This window comes from Schistocerca nitens, chromosome 7, assembly GCF_023898315.1.
Source record: "Schistocerca nitens isolate TAMUIC-IGC-003100 chromosome 7, iqSchNite1.1, whole genome shotgun sequence".
Classification (NCBI taxonomy): Eukaryota; Metazoa; Arthropoda; class Insecta; order Orthoptera; family Acrididae; genus Schistocerca; species Schistocerca nitens.
Genome location: NC_064620.1, coordinates 490,892,727 through 490,907,444, shown reverse-complemented (window position 1 = coordinate 490,907,444; position 14,718 = coordinate 490,892,727). Strand labels below are relative to the sequence as shown.

At 49.4% G+C, this 14,718-nt stretch overlaps 1 protein-coding gene and 1 long non-coding RNA gene across 2 annotated transcripts in view; one reads left to right on the top strand and one right to left on the bottom strand.

The window, feature by feature from the left end:
* Positions 1 to 1,092: 1,092 nt before the first annotated feature.
* LOC126195702 (uncharacterized) lies at positions 1,093 to 1,875 on the top strand. Its single transcript, XM_049934330.1, has 2 exons — positions 1,093 to 1,493; positions 1,605 to 1,875. Exons 1-2 carry the CDS (start codon positions 1,093 to 1,095, stop codon positions 1,873 to 1,875), a joined length of 672 nt encoding a protein of 223 aa, XP_049790287.1.
* Positions 1,876 to 1,878: 3 nt separating this feature from the next.
* Positions 1,879 to 14,718, bottom strand: part of LOC126195351 (uncharacterized) — a 401,534-nt gene continuing 388,694 nt past the window's right edge. Inside the window, exon 3 of the long non-coding RNA XR_007538593.1 lies at positions 1,879 to 1,983. This is a non-coding gene — a long non-coding RNA (uncharacterized LOC126195351). The remainder of the gene's footprint in view (positions 1,984 to 14,718) is intronic.

The window sequence follows — 14,718 nt, the reverse complement described above, 5'->3', positions numbered from 1 at the left end:
AGCACTATGGGACTTAACATCTGAGGTCATCAGTCCCCTAGAACTTAGAACTACTTAAACCTAACTAACCTAAGGACATCACACACATCCATGCCCGAGGCAGGATTCGAACCTGCGACCGTACCAGTCGCGCGGTTCCTGACTGAGCGCCTAGAACCGCTAGACCACCGCAGCCGGCTACTCAAGTGTAAATAACGGGCAATGAGATGGAAAAATAAACAATACATGAAACATTATTAATCATCAATACAGTCGCTGAATTCTCTGGTGATAAATATATCAGATATATTGTGTTTCTTATGATTTGTGGCGCATAACAGAAACATATATATATTAATAAATAAGTTTATGTCGAGGTCATTTTCAACTTCTCGCGGCGTAATGAGTAATCCATTAAATTTGGGGCATGCAACAGCGCAAATAAAATTTCCTCCACTGATATTTCGGCCGCGTATCGTCCGGACATCCTCAGATTGAGTCACTCACTCTGAGGATGGCCGGACGATACGCGGCCGAAATATCAGCGGAGGAAATTTTATTTGCACCGCTGCATGCCCGAAATTTAATGGATGGAGTTGACGTGGAGTAGTTTTCGTAATTAAGATTTCGAGTGTACTGACCTTGGTCAGGAGCTGGCGCAGGCCGCGCCCGGCGCGCCAGTGCCTGCGGTGCAGCGCCACGTCGTAGGCTGCGCAGACGAGCGGCGCGGTGAAGCCGGGCTCCTTGCAGAGACCTGCGGCGGCGGACAGCAGCAGGCTTCCCGCCAGCCAGGGCCACGCCGACGGGGCGTGCCCGTGACAGGGCTCCGGGCCTCCACTTCCCGGAACCGCAGCCCGGCCGTACCGCACGAAAGATGCCACTGTGCGGCAGAGCTTCTCGAAGAGTCTCCCCTTCCCGGGGTCGGGCAGGGGCGACACTAACACTTGTTTACGCTTACCGTCCGCGAAGCCCGACACTGGCGCACTGTACGTCACGTTCATATTGTCGTCGCGAGAGTGAGTGTAAAGTGAGGAACGGCGGGCAGGATTCTCCGCGGCGCACTGAGATTCCTGCGGGGCGCGGCCGTGGTGGTGGCACTTGTCGCGGAACTTGATGCGCTTGCCGGTGCAGGGCGCGGAGGAGACGGGCGCGTCGTGGGGGCGGTGCAGCTGCCGGCAGCCGGGGCAGCGCTGCGGCCGCGACAGCACCAGCACCAGCGACGACCGCACCAGCGCGTCCAGCCGGCGCACGAACGACGCCACGGCGCGCCACACCGAAGGCCGGCACCTGGCGCGCCGCTTGGCGGCCGGCGGCGGTGGCGGCGCCCGGAGGCACTCGGCTGGGGGCCGCGGCTTGTCGGCCGCGGCGGGCCGGTGGAACGCGGAGCCGTTCTGGGCGGGCGTCGCCGGCGGCGGCGCCTCTTCCGCCTGCGGCAGGTGTCGGCGGCGGCGCTGCGGCTGCCCGGGCGCATTGGCCGCCGACGCCGGCGGAGCGGCGGGGTTCCGCGCGTCGCGGTGACGGGGGGCGAGGCACTTGCACGGCGCCGGCGAGGGCGGCGGCGACGCGTGGAGCGCCGCGGCGTCGCGCAGGCGCACGTGCTCGGCGTAGCAGAGCACGGCCAGCAGCAGCAGCAGGCAGGCGGCCAGGTCGGCGCGGCCCACGACGCCCGCCACCGCTTCCGAGTGCACGGGGTGCGCGGCGAAGAGCGCGGCGGCGACGGCGGCCGGCAGGCGCGACCCGGCGGCGACGCCGGCGAAGAGGCGGCGCGCGAGGCGGGCCACCAGCGCCGTGTTGGCGGCGTGCAGCAGCACGTTGGCCAGGTGGAAGTGGAAGGGCCGCGCGCCGCCCGCCAGCGCGTGCGACAGCCGGAACGAGAGCACCGTGAGCGGTCGGTAGGAGCCGTGCGAGCCGCCGTGCCGCAGCGGCGTGCCCCAGTAGTCGTGCACCAGCAGCCGCCACGCCGGCGTCGCGCCCGCCACGTCCGGGTTCGACAGCACCGCCCGGCTGCGCACAAAACACACGCAAAATTGTCAGCGCTCACTTCGCACTCCGTAACGCCACCATCCTGCTCTACCTTAGTGCTGTGCCAGTCCACAGCTGAGAGGCACACCAAACATTTTGATAAATACAGAAACCTTACATGAGGAGACTAGATGTACTCTGTTAACAGGAGCCGTACTCCCTGGCTGGGAAAATCGCATTTGCTGCCGCTAGCTGGCAAATAGTCAGCAGAGGTGATGACCCTAAGGCGGCGATTGTAATTACAAATAAACTTTTGAAGGTCACCACACTCCCACAGTTTACAACTAGCCACTGTAACGTCGTGGAGCTGCAGTACCCTGTGGGAATCATTACTCTCATAAACATGTGTTTTCAGTATGGTGATAACATTGAACAGCACATAGATCATTTAGCGAGACTTACCACGGCGTTACGGAGAAGAAAAGTCGTGATAACAGCTGACATTAACGCTAAATCCCTCCTGTGGTACAGTGGCACAAGAGATGCCAACGGTGAAAAAGTAGAAGAACTCATTATGGCATCACAACTTGTGGTGGCCAACAGGCCTGGCAATCCTCCTACCTACGCTGCAGGAGGAGGACAGGGCACATATATAGATGTCACTCTTGTAACACCGAACACAACCAATATTATTCAAAACTGGAGAGTTACAGAAAACGCCACCACGAGCGACCACAACTTGATAAGTTCACTCTAGGAGAAAGAGAGTGCCGCTGGGCCATGGGGTGGGAGGTACAACTAAATTACAAAAGAGCTGACTCGGAACGCCTAGCAAGGGAGTGCGACATTCCTCCATTGCCAGAAGGTGACGTGGATCGGGACATGGACGTAGACCAGAGAGCGGAGGAACTGGTGAGTGCAGTGACAAGAGCGGTGAGGGCAGCTGTACCAACTAGGAGGAGGGCCATGGCGGCCTCTCCGTCACCATGGTCTGCGTCAATCTGTCAGAAGGCTGAGGAGGCACTACCAGCGCAGTGTCGTCTGGCAGGAACGACAAAGGTGGCAGTTGCTATATAGGGAGGAAAAGCGGAAGTTCCAAAAGGAACTGCGTGAAGTTAGGACGAGAAGCTGGGAAAACTTCGTGCTCAACCAGCTAGTCATGGACCCATGGGGGCTTCCCTAAAAAATCCGCTCTCCTCTGGAGCTATCAACAGCCAGGCACGGGGACAGGTTGACGGAATCTTGGCAAGAGACTGTGGAGCTCCTCCTCCGGTCCCTGCTGCCTGACGACAATGCGGTTGGGGAGACAGAAGGGCAGAAGCAACTGAGAAATGAAGATCAAGAAGCATACAATAATGAGACGGCTGTCTACCCCTTCTCAGAGGAGGAGGTAGCAGCCCATATAAGATCATTGCAAAGAGGAAAAGCACCTGGGCCAGACGGCATTTTGGTGGAGGTGGTGCAGTTCCTGGCGCCTCAGCTGTCTGCGCTACTTACTCATCTTTACAATGAATGCCTTAGGCAAAGAAAGTTCCCAAAGAAATGGAAAACGGCAAACGTAGTCATTATAAAAAAAGGACCAGACAAGGACCCCGCAGAAGTGAAATCATACAGGCCGATTTGCTTGCTGGATTTACTTGGTAAAATACTGGACAGACTGCTAGCTGACAGATTGGCGGCACACCTTGTGCGGGTTGAGCAGCAGGCAGTTCGGCTTCAGGCAGGGGCGGTCGGCATCTGATGCAATCGCCCTGGCGGCTGAGGTCTGCGGCTCGACTCCGCACAAATACGTGGTTGGCATCATGGTTGACATCAGTGGCGTCTTCGACAACATGTGGTGGCCTTCGCTCTTCTCCTGCTTGCGGGAGTAAGTGTCCAGGGCCGCTATACGGTTGCCTGGGGAGCTATTTTAAGGATCGGGTGGTCTGGCAATCATCCCCTAGCGAAAGAGTTGGAAAAACAATTACCAAAGGATCCGTTTTAGGACCCCTCTTCAGGGACATCCACATGGAGCCTCTATAGACAGGTTACAACAAAGTGATGAGGTGCTGGAGGTGATAGCCTACGCGGATGACCTCCTTCTGTTGGTCGGCGGCCGTAGCCGGGAAGACGTTGAACCAAAAATAGAGACAGCCATAGACAAACTCCAACGGTGGTGCCATACGACTAAAATGACGATATCGCCCAGCAAATCCACTTACCTGTTGCTGAAAGGACATCTCATCAGAAATCCGATTGTCAGAATTGACGGTTCACCAGTTCTCTGGCGACGTGAGACACGCTATCTAGGAGTTATCATTGATGAGAGGTGGAGCTTCGGGAAACACATTGATACCGTTACCCAGAGGGCTCTCCAGATATTAAATAACCTCATCTCAATAGGCCATAAAAGATTCCATCTCCCTCCACACCTAATTAAACTCTACCACAATAGTATCCTATCCTCAGTTGTGGGTTACGGCTCGGGAGTCTGGGCGCACAGGCTCACGTGGGTTGTGTCCGCCATGGCAGTGAGAAGGGTCCAGAGAAGCATGATATTAAGATTTGTGGGAGCCTACAGAATATCTCCAGGGGGGGCCCTATTAGTCATAATGGGCTTTGCCCTCTGGACATAAAAATAAGAGAACAAGCGGCTTGGTATTGGGCCAAAAAGGGAAATTATGAGAAGATTGCAGGCATCATGGGTATTATGGTGGGGGATGAAAGGGAAATAAGGAAAAGAGGGGAGGAACTCTGGCAGGAGTCTTGGGAGGTAGAAGAGGCTGGACGCAGAACTTTCCAATTCATACCTGATGTAAGGAAACGCTTGGAATTGAAATACTTTGAGCCCACACGAGGACTGATCCATTTTCCCACTGGCCGTGGACCCTACCCGACATACTTACGTCGATTTGGGAAGAGGGCTACACCAGCGTGTGACTGTGGCGATCCGGAGGGTACACCCGAACATGTAGTTTACGAATGCCCCCTCTTCAGTGATGTCGCAAACACACTACGAGACAGACTACCCAACTATGACACATATCAACTACTCAGACAAGAGAAAACTTTTCAGACCTTAAACACATTGGCTAACGAGGTATCGCGAAAAGTTCTAACTGAATACTTAAGAGAGATAAACTAAATAACTAAGACAACAACCACTGAATGCGTCTAAGAGCCCTATTCCCATGCCGCCTGTGCGTGGACTGGCCGACTTTTCATCTCAGTTGGAATCCGCCACGCGCAGGATTAGGGGGATTAGGGATCAACATCACTGATTGTGACACACACCCGAAATGACGTAGGACAAGCTAGTTTGTAGGACTTAGTTTTTAGGAAACTACGATAGTAACTGCAGCGAATTTAACATCGAGGCCTGCCCAGTGCCAGGGGCACGCTCTTCAGGAGGAGGAGGAGGATATTGGTGTTTAACGTCCCGTCGACAACGGGGTCATTAGAGACGGAGCACAAGCTCGGATTAGGGAAGGATGGGGAAGGAAGTCGGCCGTGCCCTTTGAAAGGAACCATCCCGGCATTTGCCTGGAGTGATCTAGGGAAATCACGGAAAACCTAAATCAGGATAGCCGGACGCGGGATTGAACCGTCGTCCTCCCGAATGCGAGTCCAGTGTCGCTCGATGAGCAAGGCAATTTAAAAGTAGGTTTATATCTTTCACTGGCACACATGTGACGCTGCAGAATATAGAAATTAGTTATAGGAATTAGATATAAACTGTAGATACTAGAAATTAGATGCCAGTTGTTTGTTAAATATCAACTGTAGCTTACTTACAAAAACTGAAACTAGCTTCAAACTAAATATAAATGTATAAGTATTATGACCCACTAATGAAATAAGGAAGTGGGTTAACTTTGTATAATTATAATGGTTTGTTAATAAAGAATTTAAAAAAAAACAAAAACCTTACATGACGGCGTGAGGTCGGTCGCTTGACGGCGCGTTCGGCGCGGCCCTGCCTGTTGCCGGCCCGCCGTAAGGCATGGAGTCTCGCAATAGCGCGTATCGCCTCTAGTCGGGCGTGCCGCGGCAGTCCTCACAAGGGGAAGTGACGCGTCTCTCATAGCCTCTCCTTCCCAAGTGGCTCTTTCCGCCTTCCCGTGGTGCCAGACATTAAGCTCGGCATCCTGCCTTGCGACAAAAGGAAGAGCTGCGATCCAACCCGATGCGAAAGCGAAGGGTGCGTGGCACAGGGGGAGCTGTGTCGAGGGACCGAACACCAGTCCCTTTCTGCTCGCAGGACACAGACCAGCAGGTGCTCTGCATGCCGGCGACTTCGCTTGTCGGCGTGGGATCACGGCGCGAGTCAGCAAGTGTGCTTCGCCGCGTCCCTGGGTAACCGGGGCGTGTTCTGCCAAATCCAAGAGTTGGTGACATCGCCTGGGGCAGGTTAGATGAGTCCAGACCGCCGAACGTCTGGGGGACCGGCCCGCCACCTGAGTAGGAGTGGGTCCTTGGCCGAGAGGTGGAAGCTCGGGCAAGTAGGCGGCGAAGGGCGAGAGGTGCATCCGCCTCTCCGGAGTGCGGGGTGCAGAAATCGTCGATGACGGGGCCACCGAGGGGGACCAGTGCGCTGGCAACGGCGCGTTGAATCCGGGAGCTCGGGAATGCCCTTTGTCCTAGGGGCGAGGTCGGTGGGCGAGCTGCAGCAGTCCTCCCCCCCCCCCCCCCCCTCCATGCCAGAGGAGCCGGTCCGGGGCAAGAGACGGGCTCCCACACCTTTTATCACTCGTTACCTATGATGGCTGAGAAGGAACGAGTGATTCGAGTGCGCCTTTACGGGCATCTACGATGTCTGCTCCCTCTCCACAGGACGGGATGGGACAGGCAGAGGATGAAAGTGTCGTACAGAGACACACTAGAATTACCATGCTCTTAGAGCAGAACGTAAAAAATGGAAACATTAGTCAAGCGGCTCTGAATGCAATAAAAAATCAGCTATCAGCTTGAGCTGTGGCCAATGGAAGACTTGAAGGCCGAGTCATGGAACTTGGAAAAGAGAATGACAGGCTCAGAATGCAACCTGCTGAGACCTGGGCAGCTGTGTGCAAGCACCAACAAAACAGAGCACAACAAAAGACACAATTGAAAGAGTTGCGGAACGGTCAGACACGGCAGTCTTTCTGAGGGCCCTACCTGGCCAAGATAGAAGTGTTGAGAGAATTCAGGAGCTACTCACAACAACAATCGATCCAGTCGAAGACTAGATCAAAATTAAGAGAGTAAAACCAAGTAGGAATTCTATAATTGCGGAAGTTGCTAGTGAAGAGGATAAAGAGAAGCTATTAAATAACCAAAAACTGAGTTCAGTAGTTTAATGCGAACAACCCAGAAAACGAAACCCACTAGTAATTCTGTGTGACATACCGACAATAATGACAAATGAAGAGCTACATGAGACGATCAGGACACAGAACATTGATGAAATGGACGAACAGGAATTTAAAAACTCATTTAAGCTAAAATTCAAAACAGGGCCTCGAGATCGTGATGTTGTATACCACGTCTCTGCGCAAATGTGGAAGAAAATTAGATCAATGGGCAGACTATATGTAGGCTTCCACGCCAGGAACACAAGAGAATACATCGTGGTACCTCGTTGCCACAACTGTGGCGACCTGGACCACATTCTGAAGCACTGCACCAGGGGGTCGGCTTGCTCCAGGTGCGGTGAGAGTGGACACAATCGCAAAGAATGCAAAGCAGCGGGAGTCTGCATTCCGTGCAAAAGTCGCGGGAGGAAATCCTGTGGTGCCACGGGACGGAACTGCCCCACTTACCGGATGCTTGAACAACGCCTAACTTCCAGAATTTACTATGGCTGAGCAGGGCTCAGTTAACAGGTTGCTTAAGCGCAAATCCCCGAGTAAAAGGAGGAGGGATGCTGTGAGGGCCAACGGATTCAAAGAATTCTTAAGGTCGCTTTCGGGCACCGAAAAAGTTACAACAGCAGAGGAAGAAATCCAAACAGATACCCCTATGGTGGACAGAGGCACACAAACTGATTTCCCGGAAAAGATCACAGCTCCCCCCTCCCAAAACCAGGGAACGAGGCCGATTAAAGATCAAACACGGCAAGGGCATACTGTGGTGTCGGCAGCCCCCCTGGCCCTTACCAAAGAAGAGCACAAACAAGTAGAACGTCAGACACTCCAAGAAAGCACAGTCACTAGCACCAGTGCACAAGCAACCGCAGCAGACAACCCCGTAGTCAGGCTACCGCCTATAGACCCGGGTAGTGTGTATCCTAATATTGAATATACTATGCAACTGGCAAGACTGGAGCAGCCGACTATCCTGACCACTGCCTTACGACATGTGATCCGGGTGGGACATGAGAACGGCAGAAAGGTGACCTTCTCTGTAATGGAGGCTGTAGATAGGATACAACTAAAGTCAGTTAACCTTCCCACTGACTTCGGAGCACTGCAAGACTTGCTCAAGAAAGTATTTGAAAGACGTGGGGAAAAATTTAACCTAGACGACATCTACACTCAGTCAGTCCTGGCTCATGGTCGTATCGCCTATGATTGGAGCAAGACTTGGCCTGACAACAGAATACATACTTATTTCCCATAGTGACCAAACTAACTGTCGGACAACTAAATACACACAACAGCAGACTTGTGATGCAGGAGCTTCGAAGGGAGGTGGAGGAGAGGAGGCTTGATTTACTCTGCCTACAGGAGCCGTACTCTCAAGCTGGGAAACTATCATTTGCAGCCGCTACATGGCAGATAACTAGTAGTGGGGATGCCCCCAAAGCGGCAATAGTTATCACAATCCAATCTCTACGAGTCACAACACTTTCACAATATTACACCAGTCACTGCAACGTCCTGGAGATACAGTCTCCTGTGGGAATTATAACTTTCATAAATATGTACTTTCAATACGGAGACAACATCGAACAACACCTAGATCATATGACAAGAGTAGCCACGGCGTTGCGGGGACGAAAACTGATCATAACAGCTGACATAAATGCAAAATCCCCCCTCTGGTACAGTGGCACAAGAGATGAAAATGGCGGAAAAGTGGAGGACATGATTATGGCGGGAGGCGGCCAAGGCACCAACATCGATGTGACACTAGTCACACCAAACACTGCCAACATAATCCAAAACTGGAAAGTCAAAGAAAACGCTGCAACAAGTGATCACAGTCTCATTACTTTTAGCCTAGGAGACAGAGAGTGCCACCGGGCCATGGGGTGGGAGCTGCAACTGAATTACAGAAGAGCAGATTGGGAGAGACTAGCAAGAGAGTGCGACTTCCTCCATTGTCAGAAGGTGACGTGCAACAGGACCTGGACATAGACAAGAGGGCTTAAGAACTAGTGAGTGCAGTTACCAGAGCAGTGAAGGCAGCTGTTACAACCGGAAGGAGGGCTATGGCGCCCTCCCCTTCACCACGGTCAGCGGAACTAGAGGAGTTACGTCAGTCTGTCACAAAGCTGAGGAGGAACTACCAGCGCAGTGTCGTCTGGTGGGGAAAACAAAGATGGTTACTGCAATACCGGGAGGCGAAAGATAAATTTCAAAAAGAACTTAAAGAAGTCAGCATACAGAGCTGGGAGAGATTCGTATTGGACCAACTGGCCTTGGACCCATGGGGTGTACCCTATAAACTAGTTAGGGAAAAGATCCGCTCCCCAATGATACTATCAACGATCAGGCATGGGAATGGGATGACGGAATTCTGACAGGAGACCGCCGAGGTCCTTCTCCGGTCCCTGCTGCCTGACGACGATGTGGCTAGTTACACCGAAGATCAGTCTCAATTACGAAACGAAGATCCTGACAGAATAGCAAACGATAGGGCAGTCTACCCCTTTTCTGAAGAGGAGGTGGCTGCCCACATTAAAGCATTGAAGACAGGAAAAGCCCCCGGCCGAGAAGACATTGTGGCGGAGGTACTGCACTTCCTGGCGCCCCAACTGGTAGCTCCACTTACCCATCTATACAATGAATGTCTCAGACAGAAAAAATTCCCAAAAATTTGGAAAGTAGCCAATGTAGTGATTATTAAAAAAGGACCCAATAAGGACCCAGCAGAAGCTAAGTCCCACAGATCGATATGCCTATTAGACATCTTACGGGAGTTATTCGAAAAATTGCTACCTGACAGACTGTCTGCACACCGAGTGCTGTGCGGGATGAGCGGCAGGCAGTTCAGCTTCAGGCCGGGGCGATCGGCAACCGACGCAATCGCTCTGGCGGCCCAAGTCTGTGGCTCTACCCCGTACAAGTACGTTGTCGGCAGCATGGTTGACATCAGTGGCGCCTTTGACAACCTGTGGTGGCCTTCGCTCTTCTCCTGCCTGCGGGAGAAAGAGTGTCCAGGGCCGCTATATAGTTGCCTGAGGAGCTATTGTTAGGGTCGGGAGGTCTGACTATCATCCCCTGACGGTAAAGTTGAAAAACCTTAACTAAGGGATGTCCCCAGGGTTCCGTTTTAGGTTCCCCGATTTTGGGATATCCACATGGAACCACTTTTACACAGTTTGCAACAGAGTGAATAGGTGCAAGAGCCGCTATATGGTTGCCTGAGGAGCTATTGTTAGGGTCGGGGGGTCTGACTATCATCCCCTGACGGTAAAGTTGAAAAACCTTAACTAACGGATGTCCCCAGGGTTCCGTTTTAGGTCCCCCGATTTTGGGATATCCACATGGAACCACTTCTACACAGTTTGCAACAGAGTGAATTGGTGCAAGAGGTGATAGCCTACGCAGATGACCTCCTTCTGCTGGTTGGCGGCCGGAGCCGCGAAGACATAGAACCCAAAATAGAAAGAGCCATGGCGAAATTGCAACTATGGTGTAGAAATACTAAAATGTCAATTTCACCAACCAAATCAACATACCTATTGCTGAAAGGACAGCTAGAAAGAAATCCTACTGTGGGAATTGGGAGCTCACCAGTTCTCAGACGACATGAGACTCGCTACTTGGGTGTTATCATCGATGAAAGGTGGAACTTCGGGAAGTACATTGAATCCGTAACCCAAAGAGCATTACAAGTACTCAATAACCTCATCTCCATAGGACACAAAAGATTTCACCTTCCACCCCACCTAATAAAGTTGCACCATAACAGTATACTAACTTCAATAGTAGGTTACGGATCGGGAGTCTGGGCACACAGGCTCACAAGGTTGGTGCCTGCCATGACAATGAGAAGAGTACAAAGGAACAAACTGTTAAGATCTGTGGGGGCTTATAGAACATCCCCAGTTGGTGATCTATTAGTGATAATGGGGCTCTGTCCTCTGGATGTTAAAATTCGAGAGCAAGCAGCATGGTACTGGGCTAAGAGACGGAAAGACATGAAAATAGAAAATATACTGGGAGTTCTGGTTGGGGACAAGGGAGAGATACGGAGAAGGGGTGAGGACTTACGGCAGGAATCAGGAAGTGGATGAATCTGTCAGAAGAACCTGCAGACTCTTGCCAAATGTTAAAGAAAAGTAGGCATGAGGTACTTCGAACCAACCCGGGGTCTGATTCATTTTCTCACTGGTCGTGGGCCCCACCCGACGTATCTATGCCGGTTTGGGAAAAGGGCTACACCTGACTGTGACTGTGGTGCATCGGAGGGTACTCCCGCCCATGTGGTTTACGAATGCCCCCCTTTCGATGATGTAGCACTTATATTAAGACAACAACTACCAAAAAACAACAAATACGACTTATTTAGACACGAAGAGACTTCAGAAACCTTGAACAACCTGGCAAATGAGGTATCGCGTAAAGTTCTGACTGCATACCTGAGGGACTTTCGCGATTAGAACCAACCACTGAACGTGTTCTAGTACCCTAATCCCGTACCGCCTCTGCGGAGACAGGTCGACTTGTTAGTTGGAATCCGCCACGTGCAGCGCTAGGGGGACTAGGGTACACCTATTCACGATTATGACAGCGCCGGATTTGACGTAGGTTAGTTAGTAGTTAGTAGGATTAGAAGTACATACTAAACTAGGAAACTGCAGCGATAAGTAGTTCTTGGGCTGCCCAGTGTCAGGGGCACGCTCATTGGGATTAGCTCGATGATCAACGCCTTGAAGTAGGTTTATATCTATGCTGACATACCTGTAACGCTGTAGCCAGCTAGGAATATTAACAAGTACGTAGTAGTGTATAGTTTAACAAATCGTAATTTGCCTATTAACATGTACTGTGTTGCACTGTCTGTAGCTCACAAATTAGCTGTAACAATTGTAATAACTGCAATAGCTGCAAATAACATCTAATATTATATTAACATTAGGACCCACTAATCACTAAAGTGGTGGGTTAATTTATATAATTATTATTGTTATTGAAATAAAGTTATTTTTTAAAAAAAAGCCTGACGTGATCCAAACTTCAAAAATTTAATAAAAACTGTACCATTGAAATATTCATCAGTTATAAGGATTTTGTTTCCGTGCCCATCCTCCACAGCATTCACAGAAACAAATGTTTTGTGAATGAAAAACGGCTTCTCTTGCTGCACTGTACTGTTATCATAATAAAAACAATAACAATAATACTACCCTACGCCCTTTCCACTTACTTGTCGATGCTGAACCTCTCCACAAAACATTTAAACCAAAACTCAGATCAACTGAGAAAGAAGAATCCATTCATGTGTACTCTCTGTCTGTCTGTCTCTCTCTCTCTCTCTCTCACACACACACATACACACACGGAGAGAGAGAGAGAGAGAGACAGAGACAGACAGTGATAAACATAACAGAAATGAATAGACGTTAGGTTTCAGCATAAACTTCGTTACATTAGCAACATGCTTGTATACATAAACAAACCAAAAAGGATGAGATACACAGTGAACGAAAATAGCTATGTTCATATGGGTCTTATGTCTATATTAGTGACAGACGACTGATAGTGCATTGCAACAACAAGGACAAACAAAAAGAAAAGTGGGAAGAAAAATGTCGAGACACAACAATTTGCTTATATTTCTAAATAGAGCGGTAGTGCGACCTCCATGTGGCCAGATGACAGGAAACGCCGTTGCCAACTAAAAGCGCGAAGAGATGCAGGTAATCCGAAATATAATAACTAAACAAAAGTGTATCGAAAAGTGGGAAGAAAAATGTCGAGACAACAATTTGCCTATATTTCAACATAGCGCGGTAGTGCGACCTCCATGTGGCCAGATGACAGGAAACGCCGATGGCAACTAAAAGCGCGAAGAGATGAAAGTAATCAAGAATTTAACGAAATATAATAACTAAACAAAACTGTATCAATATTGTACCACTCTAGATCCCACTGATGAAGCTTTAAAGTAGAGAAATGCAAAACGCGGCTGCGAGAGTAAAATAAAGAGCAGCAAGAGAAGCTTTTTCCTATTTAAAAAAAAAATATTCCTCAATAATGTCTGTAGTGGCACTTGCACTGCCAAACGAAGCAGCGAAGCACCCAGAGGAGGAGGATGGAGCGACGTAGTCTTCACGAGTTGAGAAAGTGTCTGATGTTATTTTACTGATTACAAAATCAAGGAAAGAAAGCACTCAAAATAGCTCTAAACACTATGGGACTTAACTGCTGAGGTCGTTAGTCCCATAGAACTTAGAAATACTTAAACCTAACTAACCGAAGGACATCACACACATCCATGCCCGAGGCAGGATTCGAACCTGTGACCGGAGCGGTCGCGCGGTTCCAGACTGTAGCGCCTAGAACCGCACGGCCACTACAGCCGGCTTCGGAGCACATAAATGAGCATATAATAATACATGTATTATTATATTACAAATGTAAAATACCAAAGTGGAAAATAATACACAGCGAGATATGCCTAACTCGAGAAACATCACCGACACAGAAAATGAGATACCTACCAGCAGTCTACCTTGGTAGAATCTCCAACAGAATTAATTCACTTTTTAAAGCCACAAATGTCGACTAGCCTTTCGAACTAATAACAACCTTTCCATAAAATTACCTTTCGGCATCGCTAGAACATCGAAATACGATAACCCAAGTATTTAGAAATCCACATGTTGCATCTGTAATAGCTTCTACATCGGCCAAACGAGAAGAAATTTTAACGTGAGATATAAACACACGAGAGAGAGAATATAATCAGTCGAGCTTCTTTCTACACTTGAAAAATCAAAATCACACTGCCGACACGATCAAAAATGCACTACAGATTCTGCACAGAATACAGAAAGGTTTTGCAATGAACATTCTTGAGGAATTAGAAATTTATGTTTACGTGAGAAAAGACCCACAGGAAATATTAAACGAACACACAGAGTTTGGACACAAATACTATCATTAAAACTTTACTGAACTTTTAGAACACGAAAACTGATAATTTGGAAGTAACATATGCAACAACCAAAGCTGGTAAGATAATATCGATTTTCATCTGCACAATCTTTGTAAACATATAGCGTTGTAATAGTGTAACTGTGAAACTTTTGTCACGTCGTAATCAACATTTAATTTTAACATCTTGACAACAACGTTTACGATCTTATTAAAGCAGTTACAGTTACAAAACAGTCCAGTAAAGACGCAATATGGACGTCACATCAATCTAGACGTGAGTACAAGACAGCTACTTTAATATGAATGACATTGAAATCCACACCTATTCTCAACAAAATTGTAATAGCAGGTACTTGAAAATGGCGATAAAGCACAAAAGGTCTGTCGTAATTGTAAATAAAGATAACTCTTTATAAGCAGCTATATGGCGTATCTATTGTAACAATCTTGTTGGTATGAGATCTACACTGCTGGCCACCGTAAA